Genomic DNA, 27,029 nt, shown 5'->3' with positions numbered 1-27,029 from the left:
ATTGCAGTTCACGGACAGCCTCAGCTACTTAGTGAGGCCCTCTGCAACTCAGTGAGACCCGGTTTCAAAATAAAGAATAAAAAATAGGGCAGGGGGTGTAGCTTGGAGTTCAAATGCTTCTGGGTTCCATCCCCAGACACACACACACACACACACATACACACAAAAGTGGGGGGAGGTGCAGTTCTGGGAATTGAACCAGGGGCATTATCTCAAGCTCCACCTCTAGCCCTATTTTATTTTTAATTTTTTATTTTGAAACAGGGTCTTAGTAAGTTACGGAGGGCCTCACTAAGAAGCTGAGGTTGGCTACTAACATTCTATCCTCCTCTCTCTGCTTCCCAAGAATTAGGATTACAAGCATGTAACACTACTCCCAGCCTGAAAGTTGGCTTTTTTTTTTTTTTTTTTTTGGTACTGAGGATGGAACCCAGAGGCATTCTAACTCCGGGCTACACCCCTAGCCCTATTTTTATAATTTATTTGGAAACAGGGTCTCACTAAGTTGCTGAGAGCCTCACTAAATAGCTGACTGAGGCTGGTTTCCAACCTGTGTGATCCTCCTGTCTCAGCCTCCCAAGCACTGACATTACAAGCGTGCGCCACCACGCCCAGCTGAAAGTTGGCTTTAAAGAAAAATCCTTGATAGCTGCAAAATAATTTTAGGATTGAAACATATGCCTTTAAATGCTAGGCGTGGTGCCATACCCTAGTATTCCCAGTAGTAGGGAGGCTGATACAGGAGGATCACAGGTTCGAGGCCAGCCTCAGTTACTTACTGAGGCCCTGTTTCAAAATAAAGAATTAAAAATAGGGCTGGGGGGGGGATTATAGCTCAGAGGTAGAATGCCCCTGGATATAATCCCCAGTACTGGGGGGGGGGGGGTTGGATGGGGTATAGCTCAGAAGTAGAATGCCCCTGGGTTCAATCCCCAGTGCTGGGGAGGGGGGTGAAAAACTGGGTATGTTGGTACAGGGCCATAATCTCGGTACTTGGGATGCTGAGACTGGAGGATCACGGGTTTGAGACCAGCCTCAGCAATTTAGCAAGATCTTGATCAACCTAGTAAGATTCTGTTTCAAAATAAGAAGGGCTATGAGCATAGCTCAAAGGTAGAATGCCCCTGGGTTCAGTCTCTAAGACCCCCGTCCTTCCCCACCCTCACAAGCAAAGGTAATGAAATAAATGGCGTTGAATATCCAACTGCAGTTAGAATTACCATGCAGAAATTGTGCCATGGGGAAAGCTTCTAAGGTGATTAATACTAGACTTTTCTGTGATTTGTATATTTAATTCATATTTGTTTCTTGGCAGGATTTTTTATCTCCAGAAAGAAAAAATACTGACACCTTGCATCCTGGAAGACCATCTGGAAGTGTGAAGTTAGGACCTGCACATCTGGACATGGCCAGTCGAGGAGCCACGAGGCCCAACGGGCCAAGTGCTGGGAACAAAATATGCCAGTTCAAACTCGTGCTGCTGGGCGAGTCCGCCGTGGGCAAGTCGAGCCTGGTGCTCCGCTTTGTGAAAGGCCAGTTCCATGAGTTTCAAGAGAGTACTATTGGGGGTGAGATTCGTTCTTTCTTTATGTTATTTAATTGAGTCATATGTTCGCACACACACAAGTACTTTGGTGTTCCAAATGTGTGATGATGAATACCTGAGCGTGTCATACAGGGAAGAAAATAGCTGTTCACCAGACCTCAAGCTTTAAAAACTGTCTTGAGCACCAGACATGGCAGTGCATGCCTGTCATCCCAGTGCTTGGGAGGCTGAGATAGGAGGGTTGAAGGTTTGAGGCCAGCTCAGCAACTTCATGATTACACTCTGCAAATTGAGGCCCCATTTCAAACTCAAATAGGGCCAGTGCGGGAGAGAGGCAGCTTAGAGGTGGAACACCCTCGGGTTCTGTGTTCAGCCTCCACGATCACAAGCCAGCATGTACAAACCGCATGTGTACACACACACACTACTGTGATTTTTGTTATGATGGCATATTTCTACATTTTTATTTCCTGGCTAATCTCCAGCTTGGTCGTACTATGTCTGAAATACAGATGGAACATTAATAGAGTTGATGGTCTACCTTAGTCAGGTTTGAAAGTTATCTGTTTCTTGCTCCTGAGTAGAAGTTTCTTCAAATTACTACATGCTCAATTATATTGACTTTTGAATGAATAGTAAAAGGGTTAACATTAAATTCTAATTTTGTGTAACCAGGCTATTTGTAAGTTAATTTATACCAATTTATGAAATTGCTTAAAAGCTACTAGGTACACAACGTAAGAATGCACTTAGGGTGAGAGAATAGCAAAGGTAAGTAACTAACTAATGGAAAGGAACGTGTCAGGAAAACGGGACCTGCCAGAGGAAAAGGCAGAGTGAGCGCCACCCTCGGGAGCAAGCGGGGCAGGAGACAGCGTGCACTGCTGTCAGGGACTGAAGATTAGAAATTGAGTTTAATAAAAGAACCCCATGTTTCTATAGCAGCGGGGCGACGGGCTCATTTCATCTATTAAGTGATGCTTTTGAATTAAGTGATGGCAGAGGAAATCACATGGTTTTTTAAGATTTATAATGTTTTAACGTATTTGTAAATGTCGTAACCTCATACTTTTAGAAACTCATTTTAAATACATAAAGCAAACTCAATGACTTACAGCCATTTCTTAGAGTCCATTTTTCAGAAACAAAATTTTATACATCTAAGTGGATGTTCGTGAGCAAATGCACTTGAATTTTATTTGTAATATCAGACCCTTCTAGTAAATTACAGAACCTTTTCATCTTTTTTCTACATGTGGGAAACATACTAAGTAACTTTAATTTTCATTTAATAGGCTCAGTATAATGGTGGTTATCTGCCTCTTACATTTATATATGTTAATGTTACATTGTTTTATTTTTATGTATGTATGTATTGTGGTACTGAGGATGGAACCCAGGGGCATTCTACCTCTGAGCTACATCTCCAGCCCTATTTTTTATTAATTATTTTGAAACAGGGTCTCATTGAGTTGCAAAGGATCTCACTGACTAGTTGCTGAGGCTGTCCACAAACCACGATCTTCCTATTTCAGCCTCCCAAACCTATGATTAAAAGCATGCACCACCAAGCCCAGCTGCCCCGTTTTTTATTCTTTACTTTGAAACAGGGTCTCGCTGAGTTGAGGAGAACCTCACTAAGCAGCTGGCGCTGTCTTGAACCTGTGATCCTTCTGTCTCGGCCTTGTAATAAATACCCCTGGGATTACAAGTGCGTGCTACCATGCCCTGAAGCCCAGTAGCATTGGAGCCACACTCAACCCCGTTTTTTTTTTCCTTCATTTTTTAAAAAGGATCTTGCTGTTGTCCTCAAGCATGCAATCCTCCTGTCTCGGACTCCCAGGTACTGAGATTACGGATGTGTGCCACCACTCCTGGCTGGTTTTTCTTGTAAAACCTCTAACAGGGAAATATTGTTAAAATTTAGAAAAACAAGACTTACTTAAATTTTTTCTCTCTCTCCTTTTTTTTTTTTTTTTTTTTTTTTTGGTGGTACTGGGTATGGAAGGGGCATTCTACCTCTGAACTACACCCCCAGCCCGTTTTTTATTCTTTATTTTGAAACAGGGTCTCACTGAGTTGTAAAGGGCTTCACTAAGTAGCTGAGGCTGTCCTCAAAATGCGATCCTCCTGTCTCAGCCTCCCAAATACTGGGATTATAAACATGCGCCACCACGCCCGGCTTCTTAAAAATTATTTTTAACACCAACACAACATTTCACCTTAAATTCTAGCTCTAGAATCACATAAAAAGTGTGATTCTAGGCAAGTCACATTCACATTTTTCTTTTGTATAAAACAATAGTACCTAAGTTGAAAGATGTTTTTCTAAGAAATGAGATGGTTGGTGTAAAGTTTTTTATTAATACTTGGCACAGAATAAAATGTTTATTGAGTTTTAGCACAATCTCACGTTAGTTTTTGCTGAGTTATTTCTCACTGTTCATATTTTTGTCGTATTGTCTTGGAATAGCACTGTTTTCAAATGATGAGTGTTCTGCTTAGTCTTTGATTTAGGACTTAGAAAATCTGATGAAAAGCTGGATGTGGTGGCTCATGCTTAGAATCCCAGCATTTGGGAGGCTGAGACAGGAAGGTCCTGGTTCGTGGACAGCCTCAGCTACTTAATGAGGCCCAGGTGCAGCTTGGAGGTAGAATGCCCCATCCCCAGTACCACAAAAATAGATAAATAATTGTCTTGTAAATTGAGAATGGGCTTGGTTCTACTGTGTTCAGCTTTTCGTTAACACTTAGATGAACCCTGTGTGCATATTTGTATTGAGTTTGAATTATTGTGTATTGAAGCCAGGTATGGCGGCACGCATCAGTAATCCAAGCTGCTGAGTAGACTGAGGCAGGAGTGCAAATTCAAGATCAGCCTGAGCAAGCTGGGTGTGGTGGCACATGCTTGTAATCCCAGCACTTGGGAAATTGAGACAGGAGGGTTGCACAGGTTCAAAGCCAGCCTCAGCTACTTAGGCTCTCGGCACCTTAGTGAGACCCTGTTTCCAAATAAACTGCCTCTGTTAACTCACTAGTACACTGCTTTTATTCTTTTGTATGATGGAATGTAGTAGTATTAGGTTGTATAAAATTCTTTTTTTCCTTTTTTTTTTTTGGCACTGAGGATGGAACCCAAGGGCATTCTAACTCTGAGCTACACTCCCAGCCCTATTTTTTTAAATTCTTTGTTTTGAAATAAGGTCTCACCGAGTTGCAAAGTGCCTCACTAAATAGTAGCTGAGGCTGGCCTTTGAACCACAATCCTCCTGTCTCAACCTTCAGAAAGGTGGGATTACAAGCATGCAAACTGGGATTACAAGCATGTGCCATCACACCAGACTCTGCTACTGGAGATTGAACCCAGGAGCATTCTAAGCATTCTACCTTTAAGCTACACAACCAGCTCTAATTTTTATTCTTTATTTTGAAACAGAGTCTCAATAAATTGCAGAGGATCTCACTAAGTAGCTCAAGCTGGCCATGAACCTGTGATTCTCTTTTCTTAGCCACCCAAATACTTTTCAAATTAATCCTAAACCGGCTCAAATTAATCCTAAACCTGGCGTGGTGGCGCATGCTTGTAATCCCAGTACCTGGGAGGCTGAGACAGGAGGATTACAGGTTTCAGGCTAGCCTCAGCTACCTAGTGAAGGCCCTTCGCAACTTTGTAAGACACTGTTTCAAAATAAAAGAAAAAAAATCAGGGCTGGGGTGTAGCTTGGAGGTAGAATGTCCCTGTGTTCAACCCCTAGTACCACAAAAAATAATGATAATCCTAAATGTCCAACCATTGTTCTGTTAGTTATTATGTATGTATCCCTCCAAAAGAGGATATACACAAAAAGAAAGTTTATTTTCAGTTACATTCTGAAGAAATATAAATTTACATAAATTCGCATGACTGTCACATCTATTCTGGCTACATGTAGTTCTCTTATACTAGCTTTTTGGTTCTTTTGTGAATATTTAAGGTTTCTGGATAATTGGCCTTTTGGATACTGTGAGAGATGCATAAAAGACATTTGTTTTGGAATACTGGTGGGTATTGTAGACCGAGAAGCTTTTAAAAATTGTGCTTTTACTTAGCTAGCATGAGGCAGAGCACTGAGTTTGATCTCCAGCGCCTAAAATTAATTAGTTAAAAAATAAATTTTTATGAAAGGAAAAATTGAGCCTGGCTTGGTGGCACACACTTGTAATCCCAGCATTCAGGAGGCTGAGACTGGAGGATTGCAGTTTGCAGATAGCCTCAGCTACTTAGACTCTCTGCAACTCAGTGAGACCCGGTTTCAAAATAAAGAATAAAAAATAGGGCAGGGGTTGTAGCTCAGAGGTCAAATGCCCCTGAGTCCCATCCCCAGACCTGCAAAAAATAAAAAATAAAAATAAAAAAATAAAAGGAAAAATTGTTTTTAAAGCTGCAAATGGGTGCACACGTACAATCATAGTGATAAAGTATTTGAGTTCAATCTTTAGTATACAAAAGAAAAAGAAAAGAGAAAGTTTTTTTTTGTTGTTTTTCTTTATTTTGAAACTGTCTCACTAAATTGCAGAGGTCTTTATTAAGTAGCGGAGGCTGGTCTTGAACCTGTGGTCTTCCTTTCTCAGCCTCCCAAGTACTGGGATTACAAGTGTGTACTGCCACACCTGGCTGAAAAAAACTAAAGTTTTTTTTTTTTTCTTTTAGTGGTGTAAACAGGAAGGCTGGGCTGAGAGTGTAACCCAGTGGTAGAGCGTGTCCCTTGCCAGTCACAGCTTGCCCATCCATAGCTGTCTTCCTGCTGCAGGTAGAGTTGAGTACTTAAGAGAGCATATGACCAGAAAGCCTGCACAATGTCTGGAGAAGTTGGTTGGTTTTGTTTTTTTAACTCTGAACCCCCCCCCCCCCAATCCAATACTGGGTATTGAAGCTAGAGCTTTGTTAGGCAAGCACTCTACCAGTGAGGTAGAATCCCATTTTATTTTACTTATCTTGAGTTTGGGTCTCAATTAGTTCTGTAGACTGACCTCAGATTTGCAGTCCTGCCTCCGCCTTGGGAGTAGCTGGGAGTACAGGAGTGTACCGACACAGTGTAATTGACTATCTTGTTATAAACTCCAGCTACTTAATTAGCAAATCCTTCAAGATGAGAGTGTTGCTAAATTCACATGTTGAACTTTGGAAATAAATATCCTTAGGACTTTACAAATATTGCAAAATAGAATAGTTGAAGTGTTTCTCAACAGAATTCACCTTTTTTAAGGTAATACAAACAAAGTGGGTAGAAACAGGATGAGAAGAAACCAGGTACTTAGGATTTTGTAACTTCGGTGTCATCAGTTATGTTAGCAGATGCTCTTTAGACTCCAAAGAAAAGGGGTGATCTAATACTCTACTAACTGTATAATTTACCAGAAAATCCATTCATCTTTTATTTGTCAAAAAATAAGGTCTTTATGTCTGCATAAAATTAAAGCGAGAGTATGTCCCACTTTGTAGCTGTCAGTTCTATTTGAGGAATGGAATTGTTTTTCTTGCTTTATTGCATTAAGTACTTTGTGAGGGGTGTGTGTGTGTGTGTGTTATGGTACTAGGGGTGGAACTCAGGAGCATTCTACCTCTGAGCTACACACCCAGCCCTATTTTTTATTCTTTATCTTGAAACAGGGTCGTACTAGTTGCAAAGGGCCTAAGTATTAGCTGAGACTGTTCATGAACCGTGATCCTCCCATCTCAGCCTCCCAAATGCTAGGATCACAAGTGTGCACAACAACGCCTGACTCTGTTGTTGTTGTTGTTGTTCTTTTAATGTGACTTAAAAAGAAATACAGGAGTTGGATGAGGTAGTGCATGCTTGGAAGGCTGAGACAAGAGGATTGAGGTTTACAGACAGCCTCAGCTAATACTTATGCCCTTTGCAACTCAGACCCTGTTTCAAAAAATAAAAAGAATAAAAAATAGGGCTGAGGGTGTAGCTTGGAGGTAGAATGCCCCTGGATTTCATCCCCAATACCAAAAAAAAAAAAAAAAGAAAGAAAGAAAGAAAAAAGAACTACTACAGGAGCCAGGCATGGTAGCACATGCCTTTAATCCTCCCAGTACCTGGGAGGCTGAAACAGGATGATTTCAGGTTTGAGGACAGCCTCAGCAGACTCACTGCTAGCAACCTAGGGACACCTTGTTTCAAAATAAATAATAAAAAGGGCCAGCAATGTAGCTCAGAGGTAGATAGATTGCCCTCAGGTTCAGTTCCCATTTTAGATGGACAGATGGCCAGAAGGAAGGAAGGAAATGAGAAGCTGGGCGTGGTGGTGCATGCTTGTAATCCCTGGGATTGGGAGGCTGAGAGAGGATCACAGGTTTGTGGCCAGCCTCAGCTACTTAGTGAGGCCCTGCTTCAAAATAAAAAATAGGCCTGGGGCTGTAGCTTGGACGTAGAATGCCACTGGTTTCAATCCCCTAGTACTGGGGGGAAAAAAAGGAAAATTGAAATGCTAAAAATACATGGTTACATGTAGAGCCAGGCGTGGTGGCGCACGCTTGTAATCCCAGTACTTGGGAGGCTGAGACAGGAAGATCTGGGTTTGTGGCCAGCCTCAGCTACTTAGTGAGGCTCTCCACAGTTTACTGGGACCCTGTTTCAAAATAAATAAAAAAATAGAGCTAGGGGTGTAGCTCAGAGATAGACTGCCCTTGGCTTTCATCCCCAGCAACACACACACACACACACACACACACACACACACACACACACACACAATATGTGTTAGATGATGCAGTCATAGAACTTATATTTTCACAAGTCTCCTCTATACATCACTGTAGTTACATGTAAATACAAATGTTTAAGATGAGGAAACTGAGGCTTAAGTAGTTTACCTGAGATTTTCACCTGACAACTGAGATTCAAGACAGATCTTTCTTTAATTCTAAGCAGCCCTTATTCTGAGAGAGAGAGAGAGAGAGAGAGAGAGAGAGAGAGTGTGTGTGTGTGTGTGTGTGTGTGTGTGTGTGTGTGTGTTTCCTGCAAGAAACTGTCAGAAGCAGGTATGGTGGCACATGCTTGTAATGCCAGCATTTGGGAGGCTGAGACAGGAGGCACAGGTATGCAGCCAATCTCAGCTACTTAGTGAGGTGCTTTTCAACTCAGTGAGACCCTATTTCAAAATAAAGAATAAAAAATAGGGCTTGGGTTGTAGCTCAGAAGTAGAATGCCCCTGGGTTTCATCCCCAGTACCACCAAAAAAAAAAGAAAGAAAGAAACTGTCAGAAAGGAAATGTGGCTTAAAGTTAGAGGTGAGGTTCTTAAGGCAAGCATTCTGTTATGTGATACTATGATATTTGGTAGATATCGGCCTTCTCATTTTGTATTTTACTTAAGGAAAACACTATTCAAAAACTGTCAAGAACAGCTGGTATTGCACACCAAGAAGATTGTAAGTTTTTGAGACCAGTCTGGGCAGTATAACAAGACCATATCTCAAAATATAAAAAGAACTAAGGATGTAGCTCTGTGGGAAAGCCCTGTGGGTTTAAATCTCTAGTACTGCCGTTGGGGGGGAGGGGGGCTTTAAAAAAATCAGGTTAAAAAAATTTAAGCTAGAGCTGGGCATGGTGGCACATGCTTGTAATCCCAGCATTTGGGAGGCTTTTGGGTTCACGGCCATCTTAGCTACTTAATGAGGCCCTGCATAACTTAGATCCCTCTTTCAAAATAAAGAATAAAATATAGGGCTGAGGGTGTAGCTCAGAGGTAGAATGCCCCTGGGTTCCACCCCCAGTACAAAAAATATATATATTTTTTTAAACAAGGCATGATGGCGCATGCCTGTAATGCCTGTAACCTCAGTACTTGGGAGGTTGAAACAGGAAGATCACAGGTTCAAGAACAGTCTCCGCAACTTAGAAAAACAGACTGAGCAACCATGTGAGACTCTTTCATAATGAAAAATAAAGGCCAGGGGTGTAACTCAGGGATAGAATGTCCTTGGGTTCAATCCCTCGTACCACACACATCAAAAAAGAAAAAAACGTAATTGTTCATATCCCTAAATTAATATTAATGTTTTTATTTATGCCATCCATACTTACATAATATTTTAATTATTTTATTAATTTTATTTTAATCAAAATTTTAAAGGTTTATGGTGAGCTTTTATCTGCTAGCCCACTTAATTCTTTACCCCAGAGACTTCCCCAGTTCCCTATGTATCATCCAAGATTACTGTTACTCACGCAGGGCGTAGTGGCACATGACTATTATTCTAGTACTTTGGAGGGTGAGATAGGAAGAGAGTGTGTTCAAGGCTAGCCTCAGCAATTTAACCAGACTGTTGCAAAAATAAAATAGGACAGCTGGGTATGGTGGCGTATGCTAGTAATCCCAGCATTCAGGAGGCTGAGACAAGAGGATCACAGTTTGCGGCCAGCCTCAGCTACTTAGACTCTTTGCAACTCAGTGAGACCCTGTTTAAAAATAAAAAATAAAAAACCGGGATGGGGGTGTAGCTCAGAGGTAGAATGGCCCTGGGTGCAACCTCCAGTACTACAAAAATAAAAAATAAAACAGGGCTGGGAAAGCAGCTTAGTGATAGACTCTGAATTCAACTCAGTAACACACACACACACACACACACACACACACACACACACACACAGTTACTACTACTCTCATTTACATATTGTTCTGTGCACCTTTTTTGCACAGTTTGAAATATTCCAAATTAATATTTATGTTTTCACTTTAATACTGTTACTTCTGAGAAATCCCAAAACTTAGAGACATTTAATCATTTGATCATTTCTCGTGGTTCTGGTGGGTTTTGTTCAGGTTCTTACTTTGCCCTCCTCTCTTGACAGTCATTGTTGGGGCTGGTGATTGGCCCCAGCTGCTTTTTTTACGGGCCTCTAAACAGGGGCTTTCTGCTAGAACCCTGCCCCTGTGTGCGGCCTCCCCAAGGGGCCTGGGCTTTTCCTCACTGCATTAGGCCTGGATTGAAGAGTGTGTCTCAAATGTACCAGGCAAAAGCTGGGTGGCCTTTTATGACCTGGCCCCAGAAGTCACATAGATAGCACCGATTCTATTCTAGTCACAGACTTGTACAGATTCAAGGGACAAGTACCATGGTCATGTGGTAAGAATATGGTGTGAGAAATCCTGGTGCAGCCATCTTGGAAAATAAAGTCACAGTTGAGCACAGCATCTGACACTGGAGGATTGAAGGTTCGAGGCCAGTCTTGGCAACTTAGACCCTGTTTCAAAATAAAAAATAAAATAGGACTGGGGGTAGAAGGATGCTGAGCTCAATTTCCAGTACCACAAGAAGAATAAAAAGATACAATTTGCTGTGAAATCTATCCATTATCAAATGAGCTTGCCCTTTTTTTTTTTTTTTTTTTTTTTTTTTGGCACTGGGGATGGAACCCAGGGGCATTCTACTTCTGAGCTTTACCCCCAGACCTTCTTATTTTGATACATGGTTTTGATAAGTTTCTGAGGGTCTTGCTGATTTGCTGAGGCTGTCCTTGAACCTGCAGTCCTCCTGTCTCAGCCTAATGGTGGGCTTTATATTTGTGCACTTAACATACTTTGGTCGGTATCATTCCCTAGTACCTCCACTTTTCCTCCCTTAATCACCTTTCTCTATTCTACTTCTCTCCCCTCTGTTTTCATGAGCCCTCCCACACACATACCTTTATCCCCCCTTTTTTATCCTCATCCCCCCTTTTTTATCCTCCAGCTTCTACATAGACAGTGTACAACCCTTCTTGAGTCTGATTTATTTCCCAAGACTTAAGTTCCATCCATCTTCCTGCAGATGATATAATTTTGTTCTCCTTTGTTTTTCTTTGTAATAGTCATGCCATACTATTTTGTTTCATTTTATTTATCAAAGGTATGATTATTCAGTGTTTCTCTTATTTGTGTTTTACTTTTTTTTTACCCCAGTACTGGGATTTAACCAAAGCCTTACACATAATAGGCAAGAGCTCTACCACTGACCTACTTGGCTCGCTCGCTCTTTCCTTTTCTTTCCTCTCCCTTCCTCCCTTTTTTCTGTGTGTGTGTGTGTGTGTGTGTGTGTGTGTGTGTGTGTGTGTCCGTCCGTCCCTGTCCCTCCCTCTCTCTCTTCCTTTATTTTGGTGATACTGAGGATGTAACCCTCAGTAGAACCCTCATTCAGTGGTAGAGTTCCACTATTTTGAGGCTGGCTTCAAATCTGTGATTCTCCTATATCAGCTTCCAAGTACTGAGAGTAGAGGCATGTGCCACCATACCTGGCTTTATTTTTATTTTTGAGCAAGTTCTTAAGATGTTTGAGGCTGGCGTGGTGGTGCACGCTTTTAATCCCTGCGCTTGGGAGGTGGAGACAGGAGGATCGCGCAGGTTCGAAGCCAGCCGCACTGGCTTAAGAGACCCTGTTTCCAAATAAAAATATAAAAAAATAGGTCTGGGAGTGTAGCCCGGAGGTAGAAGGGCTTACAGGAACCTCAGTACCACACACATAAAAAAAAAGATGTTTAAGGCTAGCCTCAACCTTGGCAATCTTCATTAATCTTTGCAACTCAGTGAGACCCTGTTTCAAAATAAAGAATAAAAAAAAAAATAAGGCTGGGGGTATAGAGGACACTCTACTTGGAGGTACAATGTCCCTGGGTTCCATCCCCAGTACGGGGTGGGGGGGGGAGGTTAATGACTGGGATCAAAAAGATTCTAGTCTTGAGTCGCTTGTGGTGGTGCACGCTTATGATCCCAACATTCGGGAGGCTGAGACAGGAGGATCGAGGTTCGAGGACAGCCGCAGCTACTTAGTAAGGTCCATTGCAACTTAGTAAGACCCTGTTTGAAAAATAAAGAATAGCCGGGCGTGGTGGCGCACGCTTGTAATCCCCACACTTGGGAGGCTGAGACAGGAGAATCGCACAGGTTCAAACCCAGCCTCAGGTACTTAGTGAGACCCTGTTTCCAAATAAAATATTAAAAAAAAAAAAAAGGTCTGGGAGTATAGCCTGGAGGTAGAAGGCCTCTGGGTTCCACCCCCAGTACCACCAAATAAATAAATAAATAAATAGAATAGAATAGAATAAAAAATAGGGCTGGGGTGTAGCTCGGAGGTTGAATGAGCCCTCTGTTCCATCCCCAGACCCACAAACAAAACAAAAAGATTCTAGTCTTACCATCATTTTTTCCTCCCTTAGAATACTCCCAATTTCTTTTTTGTTTTTGTTTGTTTTGTTTTTTTGGTGATAACTGGGAATGGAACCCAGGGGCTTTCTACCTCTGGGCTACACTTCCAGACCTATTTTATATTTTGTTTGGAAACAGGGTCTCTTAAACCAGCTTAGCCTGGCTTCCCAGCGTGATCCTCCTGTCTCAGCCTCCCAAGCACGGGGATTACAAGTGTGCACTACTGCGCCTGTCTCTTGTTTTTGTGGTACTGGGGGTGGTGGAACCCAGCAGAATTCTACCTCCAAGCTATACCCCCAGGCCTGTTTTTTATTCTTTATTTTGAAACAGGGCCTCACTGAGTTGCAAAGGGCCTCACTAAGTAGCTGAGGCAGTCCACGAACCCAGATCTTCCTGTCTCAGCCTCCCAAATGCTGGGATTACAAGTGTGCACCACCACACCCAGCTTTCCCTTTTTGGTAATTATGAGACACCTATAATTAAATTCTGGGGTTGCAGTTTTCCTATAACCATTCTGGGGTTTAAGGTCTTTCTTATCTCTTCATTGCTATATTGTAAAGTTTTTCAGGGTTGTTTGTATTACTAGGGACTGAACCCAGGGCATTCTGTCTCTGAGTTACATCCCCTGCCCTCTTAGAGATCTCAGAGCCACACAGTCAGCCCTGTTTTATTTTTTTTATTTTGAAACAGGGGCCCATGAAGTTGCTTAGGTCCTCCCTAAGTGACTGAGGCTGGCCAACATGTGATATTCCTGTTTTATCTTCTCAAATAGTGAGATGGGCACCAGGTCCTGCCACCCAGCCTTGTTTACTTTTTATCTTGAAATAGGGTTTTACCAAGTTACTGCACACTGGCCGTGGACCTCCTTTCATCAGCATGATTGTCGTCCTTGTCTTTTTTGGGTGAGGGTGTGATTCTGGTTAACTTTAAGTGGTTTTAATTTGCATTTCCTAGTGATGAGTAAAATTGAATATCTTTGGCCATTGGTGTGTGTATATAGACTTATTAATTTATTTGTTTGGTACTAGAGATAGGACCCAGGGACATTTCTGAGCCACACCCTCAGCCCTTTTTTTATTATTTATTTATTTATTTATTTATTGCGGGTGTGGGGATGGAACCCAGGGGCATTAGACCTCCGAGCTACACCTCCTGCCCTAGTTTTTATTTTTTATTTTGAAACAGGGCCTCACTGAGTTATGGAGTGCCTCACTAAGTAGCTGAGGCTGTCCGCAAACCGCAATCCTCCTCTCTCAGCCTCAGGAAAGCTGGAATTACAAGCGTGCGCCACCATGCCCAGCAGCCCTTTTTTTATTTTACAACAGGGTTTTACTAAGTTGCTAAGGCTGGCATTGAGCCTCCTGTCCAGCCTCCCAGGTACTGGGGTGACAGGCATTTGCCACTGTACCCGGTGGCCATTTGTGTATATCTTCTTTCTTTTCTTTTTCATATTGCATCTTTTGAATTTGCTGGTGCTTGCTTTTGGTCTGCTAAGATGGATTTGTATTCTGCTGTTCCTGGTTGAAATATTCTGTATATATCTATTAGGTCTACTTGATTTATAGTTTTCTTTAGTTCTGAAGAGTCTTTACTCATCTTTTGCCTTGAAGATCGATCTAGTGGTATGAGTGGTGTATTGAAGTCTCCCAATATTAACTGTATTTGGGTCTATTTGAGATCTGATGTCCTGAAGGGTTTGTTTTACAAATACGGGTGCACCCACATTTGGGGCATAAACATTTACTATGTTTATATCTTCTTGGTGAATTGTTCCTTTTAATAAAAGGAAGTTCCCTGTTTTGTCTCTTATGATGTGTTTTAGCTTAAAGTCTGTTTTGTTGGATATATGTGTTGCTCCCCTGCCTGTTTTTGGTCTGCATTAGCATATGATATATCTTTTTCCATCCTTTCACTTTTAGCCAATGAATGTCTTTGACTGTAAGGTGAATTTCTTGCATGGAGCATATATTTGGGTTTTTAAATCCACATTGCCAGTCTGTGTCTTTTAATTGGTGAGTTAAGTCCTTTGACGTTCAGGGTTATTATTGAAATATGATTTTTGTTTCCTGCCATTTTGTCTTCTATCTTCTGTTTGATATAATGTCATTTCTTCTTTACTTAGTTGCCCCACTGGATCAACTTCATCTCTTCTCTGGTTCTGAAATTTGCTTCTTTTTTCTTCTTTATGGTTTATTTCTTTAAGTGGTTTCTCTAGTGTTGGCTTTGTATTCATGAATTTTTTTGACATTCTGCTTATCTTGAAACACTTTTGTTTCTGCACCCGTTTTGAATAATAACCTTGCTGGATATAGCAGTTTGGGTTGGAAGTTGTTTTTTTCCAGGTCTGGAAGAAATCCCTATACTGGGGATGAAACCTAGGGACATTCTACCTCCGAGCCACACCCCCAGACCTATTTTTTATTCTTTATTTTGAATCAGAGTCTCACTGATTTGAAAGGGCTTCACTAAGTAGCTGAGGCTGTCCTCAAACCACCATCCTCCTGTCTCAGCCTCTCAAATGCTGGGATTACAAGTATGTGTCACCACACCCTATTCTTTATTTTGAAACAGGGTCTCACTGAGTTGCAAAGAGCCTCACTAAGTAGCTGAAGCTCTCTGTGCACTGTGATCGTCCTGTGTCCGCCTCCCAAATGCTGAGGTTACAAGTGTGCATCAACCTGCCCGGCTCCATTTGTATATCTTATTTGAAGCAACGTCTGTTCAAGTCCCTTGTCCTTTTAAAAATGTATTTATTTACTCATGTATGTATGTATTTGTTTCTACTGGGTTTGAACTGAAACTTTCTACCTCTGGAGCTGCATCCCATTTTGGTTTTTCAGACAGCCTTGCTAAGTCACCTGGGTTGGCACTTGACGTGTGATCCTTCTTCCTTGGCCCCCCAGTAGCTGGGGTTACAGGTGTGTACTGCGTGCCAGCCTGGAGTGGCAACATGTGGGAGCGCTCTGTCCGCTTTGTCTTTGCCCCTTTCTTCTGGCTACGTGAGTGGCGCCCCTGAAGCTGTCCCTGGCTGCTTCCTCTGGACTGTTTTGTGGGAAATAAAAATGACCTCAGTTATTATTTTGCATATTGTCTGCTTTCGACCATCTAGATAGTGTTCTCTTTGTATAATTTTATTTATGAAAGTGAATCATTATTTCTGAGAAAATTGGTTAGATTACTGCTATCAGTACTCATTTCCCCAGCAAACCAATTTTTGCTTTTACTGACAAGTTGTGGTATGAGGTCCAATTCTTGCCATCCATTCCCGATTGGGTATTCATATAAATGTTTAATGCAGATCCATTGAGTTCCTTTATTGAATTCCAGACAGTTTCCAACTTGGATTTTGTGGTCACAAGTCACAGTTCTTCCCCTCTCTAGTTACTACATCCTTTTCAGTTTTAAAAGAACCCTAAGTCCAGTTTCCGAAAAGTTTTATAGAACACTTCATCATGATCTACCTTGGGGGTGCTACTATTAGAAAGAAACTTGCCAGGCGTGGTGGCGCACGCTTGTAATTTCTTGTATTCCCAGCACTTGGGAGGCTGAGATAGGAGGATCGCACAGGTTCGAAGCCAGCTTCAGCTACTTAGTGAGGCTCTCAGCAACTTAGACCCTCTTTTCAAATAAAATATAAAATAGGCCTAGGTGTATAGCCCAAGGTAGAAAAGCCCCTGGGTTCCACCCCCAGTACACACACAAAAAAGAAAAAGGGGAAAAAAAAAAAACTTTAGTTTTTTTCTATTTATTATGTTTTCATATACATATACCCTATCCCTACCAGGAATGTTTTTTGTAACCAGTTTTAATTGCTGCTTACCAATTCATTGGTGTCTTTTATTTATACATTTAGGTTGTAATTGTTAAATATTTAAAAATTTTTTCAAAGCCAGGCATGGTTGCACACTCTTGTAATCCCAGTATTTGGGAGGCTGAGACAGGAGGATGGCCAGTCACAGACAGCCTCAGCTACTACATAGTGATGCCCTTTATAACTCAGTGAAACCCAGTTTCAAAATAAAGAATAAAAAATAGGGCTGGAAGTGTAGTGCAATGGTAGAATGCCCCTGAGTTCCAGACCCAGTACCACAGAAATAATAATTAAAAATTCAGAATAAATGTTTGTTCTCTCTAGTTTTCTACCCCCACACCATCTTTGTGTGTGGTGCTGGAGATTGAACCTAGGGTAGGGGCATTCTACTTCCACGCTATATCTCCTACCCTATTTTATTTTTTATTTGGAAGTGGGGTTTTGCTAAATTGCTGAGAGCTTCGCTAGATTGCTGAGGCGGCTTCAAATCTTTTATCTTCCTGTCTCAGCCTCCCAAGTACTAGGATTAGGGGCAGGTACCACCACACCCTGTCTTCATGCCATCTTTTAGAGATTTCATGAAAGTATTAGGCTAACAAATTTCAGCATTTTATGGCTTTGCTACATGTTGTTAGAATTCTTTTCAAAATAGCCTAGTACTATGGCTCACTCCTGTAATCCCAGCTTACTCAGGAGGCTGAGACAAGAGGATCACAATTAGAGACCAGCGTCAGCAATTTAACAAGACCTTGTCTTAAAAAGAACTGGGGATATAGCTCAGTGGCAGAGTACCTTTGGGTTTGATTGACAATACCTCAATTTTTGTTTGTTTGTTTGTTTGTTTGTTTGTTTGTTCATGGGTCTGGGGGTGGAACCCAGAGGCATTTGACCTCCGAGCTACCCCCCCCTGCCCAATTTTTTATTCTTTATATTGAAACAGGGTTTCACTGAGTTGTGGAGGGCCTCACTAAGTAGCTGAGGCTGTCACCTCAATTTAATAATAAAAAAAAAACTTTCTAGAAGAGCTGTACAGTGTGACTGGTAGAGCTTTTTTTTTTCTCATCTTTTTATTTTTGTTTCATTCTGCTAATTCAGGTGATAAGAATTTTTTTACTTTGTTTTGTGGTAGTAGAGATTGGACCCAGAGGTATTTTACGTCCAAGCTATACTCCCCCAGCCCATTTTAAATTTTTTTGAAAAAGTCTCGCTAAATTCCTGAGGCTAGTCTTGAACTTTTGTTCGCCCTTTCTTAGCCTGCCAAGTACTGGGATTACAAGTGTGGCTGCCCCGCTTGAAGATAAGAATTATTTTTGCCATGTGAATGATTTCACCTATTACTAGTGGTATTGACTACTTTTTTGTTGTATTTTTTGTGAATTTTTTTTTTACATTTATTGTGGGTCTCGGGATGAAACCCAGGGGCATTCGACCTCCGAGCTACACCCTCTGTCCTATTTTTTATTCTTTATTTTTGAAACAGGGTCTCACTAAGTTGCAGAGGGCCTCACTAAGTAGCTGAGGCTGTCTGCAGACCACAATCCTCCAGTCTCAGCCTCCCCAATGCTGGAATTAAAAGCGTGCGCCACCACGCCCTGCCAGACCTTTTATTTTTTATTTCTAAGTAGGGGTTTTTGTTTGGTTTTGCAGTACCAGGGATTGAACCAAGGGACATTCTACCTCCAAGCTACACCCCCAGTCCATGTATTCATTCGTTTATTTGTTTGTTTGTTTGTTTGTTTGTTTATTGTGTGGTACTGGGGATGGAACCCAGGGGCATTCTACCCCCGGACTATAGTCCCAGACCTATTTTATATTTTATTTGGAAACAGGGTCTCACTAAGCTTCTGAGGCTGGCTTTGAACCTGCATGATCCTCCTGTCTCAGTTTACCAAGTACTGGCATTACAAGCATATGCCATCATGCCCAGCCCAGTCCTTTTTTTTTTTTTTTTTCTTCTTTTTTGAAAAAGGGTCTCACTAAGTTGCAGAGGGCCTCACAAAGTTGCTTAGGCTGCCTGTGAACCTGTGATCCTCCTGTCTCAGCCTCTCAAGTACTGGGAATCCAAGCATGTGTCACCACGCCCAGCTCTAAACAGGGTTTTGCTAAGTGCTAAGGATTTTACTGAGTTGCCAAAGCTAGCCTCAAGCCTGTGATCTACCTGTTTCAGCTTCCCAGGTCTGCTGGGATTACAGACGTGTGCATTCACAGCCTGGCAGCATTTAGTTTTTTTAAGAATCATATGAGCTTTCGACGTATTAAAATATTAATCCCTTATCTTCCATTGTAGAAAAAATTCTCAGTGTCTTCACCCCTTCCCTGTGTTGTGTGTATATGAGAAATGTTTTACAAGCTTGAAGTCTCAAGATACTGTGTAAGCAAACTGGAAAGCCTTATGTAGTATTTTTGGTCACTTCTAATAAAGCTAATTCTTTTCTATCCGGTGTGATACATAACCACTTGGCAGTCTCAGGATGGAGTTCAGCAATAGAATACTTGCCTAGGATGAGTGATTTTGATGTTTGTTTTCTTTGGTTGAATACTATTCAGTTTGGATATGTTTTTCTCTTGCCTGGAGTACTACAGTGTCTCCTCATTGCTTGTTATTTAGGGTCTTAAATATCATGGGCCGTAGGTATTTGCAGAGCTAACTTTCAGAGTGTCAGCTATTCTCAGCAGACCCCAAGGTCTGTGACATTGCAGTTTGGTAGGTTTGCTGAGGATGGAATGTGACTTGCTCGCCCATTGCCAGGCTCACTAATAGGAGCGGGAGTCTGTTAGGCCAGCACCTGCATCTCAACGCGGCTTTGTTTTTCTCTACTTGTCGTCGCGTACACAGTAACGCTTCGAGTGATAAAAGCTGTTTCTTTGTGAAATATGGGCCCGAAAAGAAAACCAACTGCTAGTGCTGGTGATGGAAGTGAAGAGAAAATGAAGAGGTCTAAGGAAGTGATGGTTCTTAGCCAGAACATAGACGTTTTGGATAAATTAAAGTGGTTTTGCAGCTTGAGGTAAGTTTGTGGCTGATTAATGTTACTACAGTATTGATGTAGTAGTTTATATTTTGAGTGGCAGTTTATTCTTATAACTATAAATTATTAGTAATGTATTTTTAGGAGCACTGAGGGATTTCAAGATTTACTTAAGTTTCAGTTACACTGCACTGAATTTTTAAGGTGAAAGTATACTGTAGTAATATTTAAAAACTTGGAAAATGCTGAGACATCATTCAGGTCTTGGGTTATATATGCCAGCAGTTTTATCCTGCTGGGCTATCCTACTCCAGTAATAGTTCTGTCCTGTTAATGCTGTAGCACTATTTCTGATACATTGCACATTTATTATATATTAAATACATTATTTCTGGTATATTGTAAATTTACTCCCTGGGCCTCTAATATTAGTCTTTTTTTCTTTCCCAAAGTTATGAATGAATAACATTGTCAGGTTTAAAATGCCTTGATGGGGTTTTTTGTTTGAGATTGTACTAATTATACAAGATAAATATCCCTTATCCAGATGCCTGGGACTGAGCCGGCATGGTGGTGAAAACAGTCAGTCTCAGCTACGTTGGAGGCTGAGGCAAGAGAATTACAAGTTCAAGGCCAACTTGGGTTTTATCTCAACACCTTGTCTCAAAATAAGGTTTCATGGAGTTTAGTAAGGAGTTGATCCCCAGTGCCACACAAAAGCTTGGGTTTAGTTTATAGAAAATTTTAATAATTTATGCATAAAACAGTTCCTTATGGAATCAACTTTTTTTTTTTTTTTTTTTTTTTTTTGGTGGATCCGAGAATGGAACCCAAGGGCATTCTACCTTTGAGTGACACCCCCAGCCCTATTTTTTATTTTTATTTTGAAACGGCTCACTAAGTAGCAGAGGGCTCACTAAGTAACTGAGGCTGTGAACCTGTGATCCTCCTGTCTCAGCCTCCCAAGTACTGGGATTACAAGTGTGTGCCACCACGCCCAGCTTCGTACTGAAATTTTCTACTATGGTATCATGTCAATGCTTCTAAAATTTTTTGGAGGGGATATTGAACCCAGGTGCATTTTACCTCCAAGCTACACTCCCAGTCCCCCCTACCAATTTTTTTAAAACCGGGCCTCACTAAGTAGTTGAAGCTGGCCACAAACCTATGATCCTCCTGTCTCAGCCTCCCAAGTACTGGGATTACTAGCATATGCTACCACTCTGGCTCTAAATTTTTTTAATTTTGAAATACTTTATATTTTTGGATAATGGATGCTTACTCTAATAACATGAATAGAGGTCTTTTACAATTTCCATTTTTTTTCCCTTTGTAGAACTCGTTGTTTAGGTTGTATCTAAAATTAACCCCTAAATGGTTCCACTTATGTTTTTTGAATTTAATTCTTTGTATTTTTCAATTACTCTATATGAACTAGGATTTACTTTAGATGTTAGAGAAGATCTAATAGTTCTTTCTCAGGTAACTCTTTACTCTGGGAAAAGAAAAAGATATATAAAACAGTAATTTTAAAAAATATGAAGCAAGCTGTTACTGCACAGGGACTCTGGGAACACAGGCAAGCGATGGTAACTAGGGTGGGATGATTGTGTTCTTAAGTAGAACCGAGGAGTGATTGTTTATGTTCTCTGTTAATGTGGGATCCTTTCCCATTCCAACATGTTTTCACTTGGTTATATTTACGGTGAGTTTTGAGGGTGTTGACCTCAACTGTGTTTTAGCCAATAAAGAACTCATCATCTATTTTATTTTAGTGAATGCCTTTGGATTTTAATGACTGTCCTACTTCTTTCAAATAATGTCTTTTCAAATAATGTCAAGAAATTACTACTTTTTTTTTTTTTTTCAATACTAGGGATGGAACCCAGGGGCATTCTACCTCCAAGCTATATCCCCAGTCCAATTTTTTTTATTCTTTATTTTGAAAAAGGGTCTCACTGACTTACATAGGGCCTCACTAAGTAGCTGAGGCTGGTCACAAACTGTGAATCCTCTTGTCTCAGCCTCCCAAATGCTGGGATTACAAGCATGCGCCACCACACCCAGAAAATTACTACTTTTATTAGGGGATATATGAAATAATATTAAATTATGGTAATAGTAAACATCCTTATTTTGCTCCAAGGTTTAGAAGAGTGCCTAAGAGGTTTGTTGTTAAGCATAATGTTGATTTTGGATTTATTTATTTTTGTAAGTTTAGTGTGGTGTGTGTGTGTGTGTGTGTTTACTGGGGATGGAAGCCCGAGAGCATTCTACTCTGAGCTATACTCTGAGCCCTATTTTATTCTTTATTTTGAAGTAAGGTCTCACTAAGTTGTATAGGGCCTCACAAGTTGATGAGACTGGCTGCAGACCTGCAATCCTCTTGTCTCAGCCTTCTAAATATGGGATTACAATTGTGTATCACCATGCCCAGCAATTTTAGATTTAAGCTTGGAACATTTGCTGAATTCTAAGGGAGAATTTACCTATTTATCAGGACTGGATGTTGACCTAAATGTTCTTTTGTAGATAAATAAAAATTATTTTTCTTTTAGTCTATTAGTGGAATGACTGTTTCTGAAAGAATCTCTATTTGTTTGTGGACTATTGTTAAAAGTGTTTGTATTTCTTTTATTATTTATTTATTTACTTGTTGAATACTGGGGATGGAACCCAGGGTCATTCTCCCTCTGAGCAACACCCCAGCCCTAAATTTTTATTCTTTATTTTTGAAACAGGGTCTCACTGAGTTGCAAAGGGCCTCACTAAGTAGCTGAGGCTGTTTGCAGCCCAGGATCCTCCGGTCTCCACCTTTTGAATGCTGGGATTACAAACATGAGCCACCACACCCGGCCTTGTATTTCTTTACCTATATTTTGTGTGGCATTTTTGTACATATGTTTATTAAGATTTGTAGTTTTGATAGCTTCAACTGGTTTGAGAATTGGACCATAGTTTCTTTTTAAGGTGGCATAACTGTTATTTCCCTAAGGCAAGAGTTGATTTATAAAAGTACGAATGAATATACTTACTACTAATTTACTTTGTGGTCATATTATGTCTAAAAGAGGAAACAAAGTCTAAATGCAGATTTTTTTTCCTAGCGATACTGGGGATGGAACCCAGGAACATTCTATCTCCATCTATACCCCCAGCCCTATTTTTTTTTTTTTTTAAACAGGGCCCACTGCATTGCAAAGAGCCTCACTAAGTAATAGCCGAGGTTGTCCGTGAACTGCAATCCTATTATTTTGGCCTCCCAAATGAGGGAGTTACAAGCATGTGCCACTGTGACCAACTTACTCTTTTTGAAACAGGGTCTGAGTTGCAAAGGGCCTTGCTAAGTATCTGAGGCTATCTTCGAACTGTGATCCTCTGATCTCTGCCTCCCAAATGCTGGGATTACAAGCATGCACTACCACGCTCAGCCTTAAATGCAGATTTTTTTATTTTTATTTATTTATTTATTTATTTTTTGTGTGGTACCAGGGTTCCTGGAAACCCTTCTACCTCCGGGCTACACTCCCAGACCTATTTTATATTCTTATTTGGAAACAGTCTCTTAAGCCAGCGTGGCTGGCTTTGAACCTGCTCGATCCTCCTGTCTCCGCCTCCCAAGCACAGGGATTACAAGCCTGCGCCGCCACGTCTGGCTTAAATGCAGGTTTTAATCCAGTTGTTTTGCAAGTTTGCATCAAACTTGCATTTATGTTTGTGATTCATTTCTTTTGAACACTGTCTCAAAGACTTTTCATGACAGTGTGGGTATCCTTTGACAAGTATAATAGGATTTGAAAGAATAGATAATTCTGCTGATGGTGATTGGTAAAAGAAGCTTGAACTGTTAAGTAGAGTCAAGCTCAAAGATATGTTCAAATACAATGTTTGCAAAATTCAGAAAACTAAAATTTCTGGTACTAAAACTAGCAGTCTGTTGATTTACCAAAACTACCATAAAAATAAGTGTTATGTGAGATATACATTTAATTAGAGTTGACTTAACTCATCACATTGTATATTAATTAGCAAATCTGATTTTAAAATTGTTATAACTAGATATACCATTACAAAATAAATGAGCCGCGCTTGGGAGGTTAAGGCAGGAGGATGGCTCAGGTTCGAAGCCAGCCTCAGCTACTTAGGCTCTCAGCAACTTAGTGAGACCCTGTTTCCAAATAAAATATAAAATGGGTCTAGGAGTATAGCCCAGAAGTAGAAAGCCTCTGGGTTCCACCCCCAGTACCACCAAATAAATAAACAAACAAACAAACAAATGGATCATAATTCTCTTGAGTATGATATGACAGGTTTGGGAAACTCTGTAATTCAAGTCTATGTCAATTTAGGGAAACAGTGTGACTACCATACTTGAGCTGATACTAAGAGGGAGGAGGAGCATACCAATTTGTTTTGAATCATAGGGCACCAGTTAGGGGTTTAAGTACCAAAGTTAATGGAAAAGAGCAATTACAAAGTGTGATGGTTGTTAGCCTGCAGCCTTCTAGAATGGCTTTGTAGGTGTTCTTTGGGGGTTAGGGGTTGGTGATTGATAAATCCTGGAGCATGCCACTAGACTACATCTGGGTCTTGTGGAGGGGGGGGCTGGAAATTAAACCCAGTGGTTTTGTTTGTTTGTTTGAGGGTTTTTTTGCCAGCATGGGGGTGGAACCCAGGGGCATTCGACCTCTGAGCTACATCCCCTGCCCTATTTTGTATTCTTTATTTTGAAACAGGGTCTCACCTGGCATGGTGGCGCACGCTTGTAATCCCACGCTTGGGAGGCGGAGACAGGAGGATCGCGCTGGTTCGGAGCCAGCCTCGCTGCCTTAAGAGACCCTGTTGCCACATAAAAATGTTAAAAAATAGGTCTGGGAGTGTAGCCCAGAGGTAGAAGGACTTCCAGGAACCCCAGTACCACACACACACACACACACACACAAAAATAGAAACAGGGTCTCACTAAGTTGCTTAGAGCCTAAGTAGCTGAGGCTGTCTGGTAACCACAATCCTCTGGTCTCAGCCTCCTGAATGCTGGGATTACAAGTGTGCGCCACCACGCCCGGCTAACGCAGGGTTATTCTATCTCTGAGCTACACCACAGCCCTATTTTTATTTTTATTTTGAAACAAGGTCTTACTAGCTTACTGAGAGTCTTGTTACATTGCTGAGGCTTAGAAATACTGGGATTACAGGTGTGCGCCACCACACTCAACCTTTAAACAATCTTTTTCCCTTTATTTTACTTTTTTTTTTTTTTTTTTTTTTCAGTGCCAGGTTCTGGCACATGCTAAGCAGGTGATCTCCCACTGAGTTACAACCCTAGCCCCATAAAACACTTTTCAAATTATAAGAAAACCTTTGCAGTTTGCAATTTCATTTCAAAGATCTCATGTATATATATATATATGTATGTGTGTATACATATGCATAAACTTTGAAGTGCAGATTTTACAACTACTTGAAGTCTATTAACTGCATACAATATAAAGTTTTTCAAATGGTTCCTATATCATGAAAGAATTTGGAGAAAAGTGATGAACTTAAGAGATATTTTCTTTTTTCAGCTGCTTTTCTAACCCAAACCGTGTGTCTTGATGACACAACAGTAAAGTTTGAAATATGGGATACAGCTGGTCAAGAACGATACCACAGCCTAGCACCAATGTACTACAGAGGGGCACAAGCAGCCATAGTTGTGTATGACATCACAAACGAGGTAAGTACAGGTGCCTTCTGCCTTGAAGCTCATCGGAATGTCTATTTTTAGAATTTTGATTTAAGATTTTGTAAAACCTTTTAATAGCCAAAGATAACCTTTCTGCCAAAACTTTTGTGAGTAGAATAACACCATGAAAGTGTCTCCGATAATAAAATAGCCCATAGAATTTCCTTTCCACAGAGTCACCTTCTAAAGGCTTGTCTCATAAAGATGCTTTCTGGCCACTTTTTGAACCTATGCCAAATAGCTGTCCCTTTGTTTTAACAGGAGTCCTTCGCAAGAGCCAAAAACTGGGTTAAAGAACTTCAGAGGCAAGCAAGTCCTAACATTGTAATAGCTTTATCAGGAAACAAGGCTGATCTAGCAAATAAAAGAGCTGTAGATTTCCAGGTATGTTGAATTTAACTTTCACTTGAAAGTACAGTTTTTATAAAACAAATGGAAGGCACTGTTTACAATAAAATCTTTCTCCAGATGTGGTTGGGGTATAGTTTAGTGGTAGAACACTGGCCTGCCATTTGCATACTTCCTGAGTTTGATCTCCACACTGCTTAAAGGGAAAAATTTCTCCTGATAAACCTGAATTTTTAAGTAATCTTTGCCTTGCGTCATGGTGCACGCTTGTAATCCCAGCATTCGGGAGGCTGAGACTGGAGGACCGCGGTTTGCGGACAGCCTCAGCTACTTAGTGAGGCCTCCACAACTCAGTGAGACCCGATTTCAAAATAAAGAATAAGTATCTTTATCTTACTCTAATATGTAAACTGATTCAGAGATTTTGTTAACCTAAACTATTACAAACATAGAAATACATAAAGCAGAAAGTGATTGGCCCTGCCTCTGTCCGTCTACCCCGCCACACATTTTCTGCACCCTTTCATCTACCACTGTATATCAACACACATATACATACTCACATACACACATGTGTGCACGCTCGTTGTTATCCTAAAAAGAGCATTCAAAAGCAAAGGTTTGCCGTGCATGGTGGTCACGCTTGTATTCCCAGCATTTGGGAGGCTGAGACAAGAGGATCTCAGTTCGCGTCCAGCCTCAGCCACTTAGTAAGGCCATTTGCAACTTAGTGAGACCCTGTTTCAAAATAAAGAATAAAAAATAGGCCGGGCATGGTGGCGCATGCTTGTAATCATCACGCTTGGGAGGCGGAGAAAGGAGGATCGCACAGGTTCGAAGCCAGCCGCGCTGGCTTAAGAGACCCTGTTTCTAAATAAAATATAAAAAATACGTCTGGGAGTGTAGCCCGGAGGTAGAAGGGTTCCATCCCCAGTACCACCAAAAAAATAAAAAGAATAAAGAAGAGGGCTGGGAATGTAGCTCAGAGGTAAAATGCCCCTGGGTTCCATCCCTAATACTGGAAAAAAAAAAGGTTCAGTGAGCCAAGGTTACTGACACATAACTTTATCCCAGCTATAAGGGAGGCTGAAGCAGGAGGATCACAAGTTCCAGGTCAGCCTGGGCAACTTAGCAAGACCTATTTCTTTTCTTTTTTTTTTTTTTTTTTTTTTTTCCCCAGTACTGAAGATTGAACCCGGGGGCATATTACTCTGAGCTACATCCCCAGCCTGATTTTTTTTTTTTTTTTTTTTTTTTGGTGTGTGTGTGTGTGTGTGTGTGTGTGTGTGTGTGTGTGTGTGTGTGTGTTACTACTGGAGGTGGAACTCAGAGGCTTTCTACCTCCGGGCTATATTCCCAGACCTATTTTCTATTTTATTTGGAAACAGGGTCTCATTGAGTTGCTGAGAGCCTCACTAAGTAGCTGAGGCTGGCTTCGAACCTGTGCGATCCTCCT

The 27,029-nt window shown here is 41.0% G+C and overlaps 1 protein-coding gene across 2 annotated transcripts in view; it reads left to right on the top strand.

The window, feature by feature from the left end:
* Window positions 1-1,405: 1,405 nt before the first annotated feature.
* Window positions 1,406-27,029, top strand: part of RAB5A (RAB5A, member RAS oncogene family) — a gene marked incomplete at both ends in the record, with an annotated part of 29,354 nt that continues 3,730 nt past the window's right edge. The window contains 3 exons of one of the 2 annotated variants that reach the window (XM_080715732.1): window positions 1,406-1,568; window positions 25,107-25,216; window positions 25,487-25,609. In XM_080715732.1, coding sequence (XP_080571858.1) covers window positions 1,406-1,568; window positions 25,107-25,216; window positions 25,487-25,609 — 396 coding nt within the window. Of the gene's footprint in view, window positions 1,569-25,064; window positions 25,217-25,486; window positions 25,610-27,029 lie in introns of both variants that reach the window. The other variant, XM_080715731.1, reaches the window with a different exon arrangement.

The sequence above is a fragment of the Muscardinus avellanarius genome (genome assembly GCF_963383645.1).
Source record: "Muscardinus avellanarius genome assembly, chromosome: 18".
Classification (NCBI taxonomy): domain Eukaryota; kingdom Metazoa; phylum Chordata; class Mammalia; order Rodentia; family Gliridae; genus Muscardinus; species Muscardinus avellanarius.
Note: the sequence above shows the minus strand (reverse complement) of the source record. Positions and strands in the feature narration are given on the sequence as shown.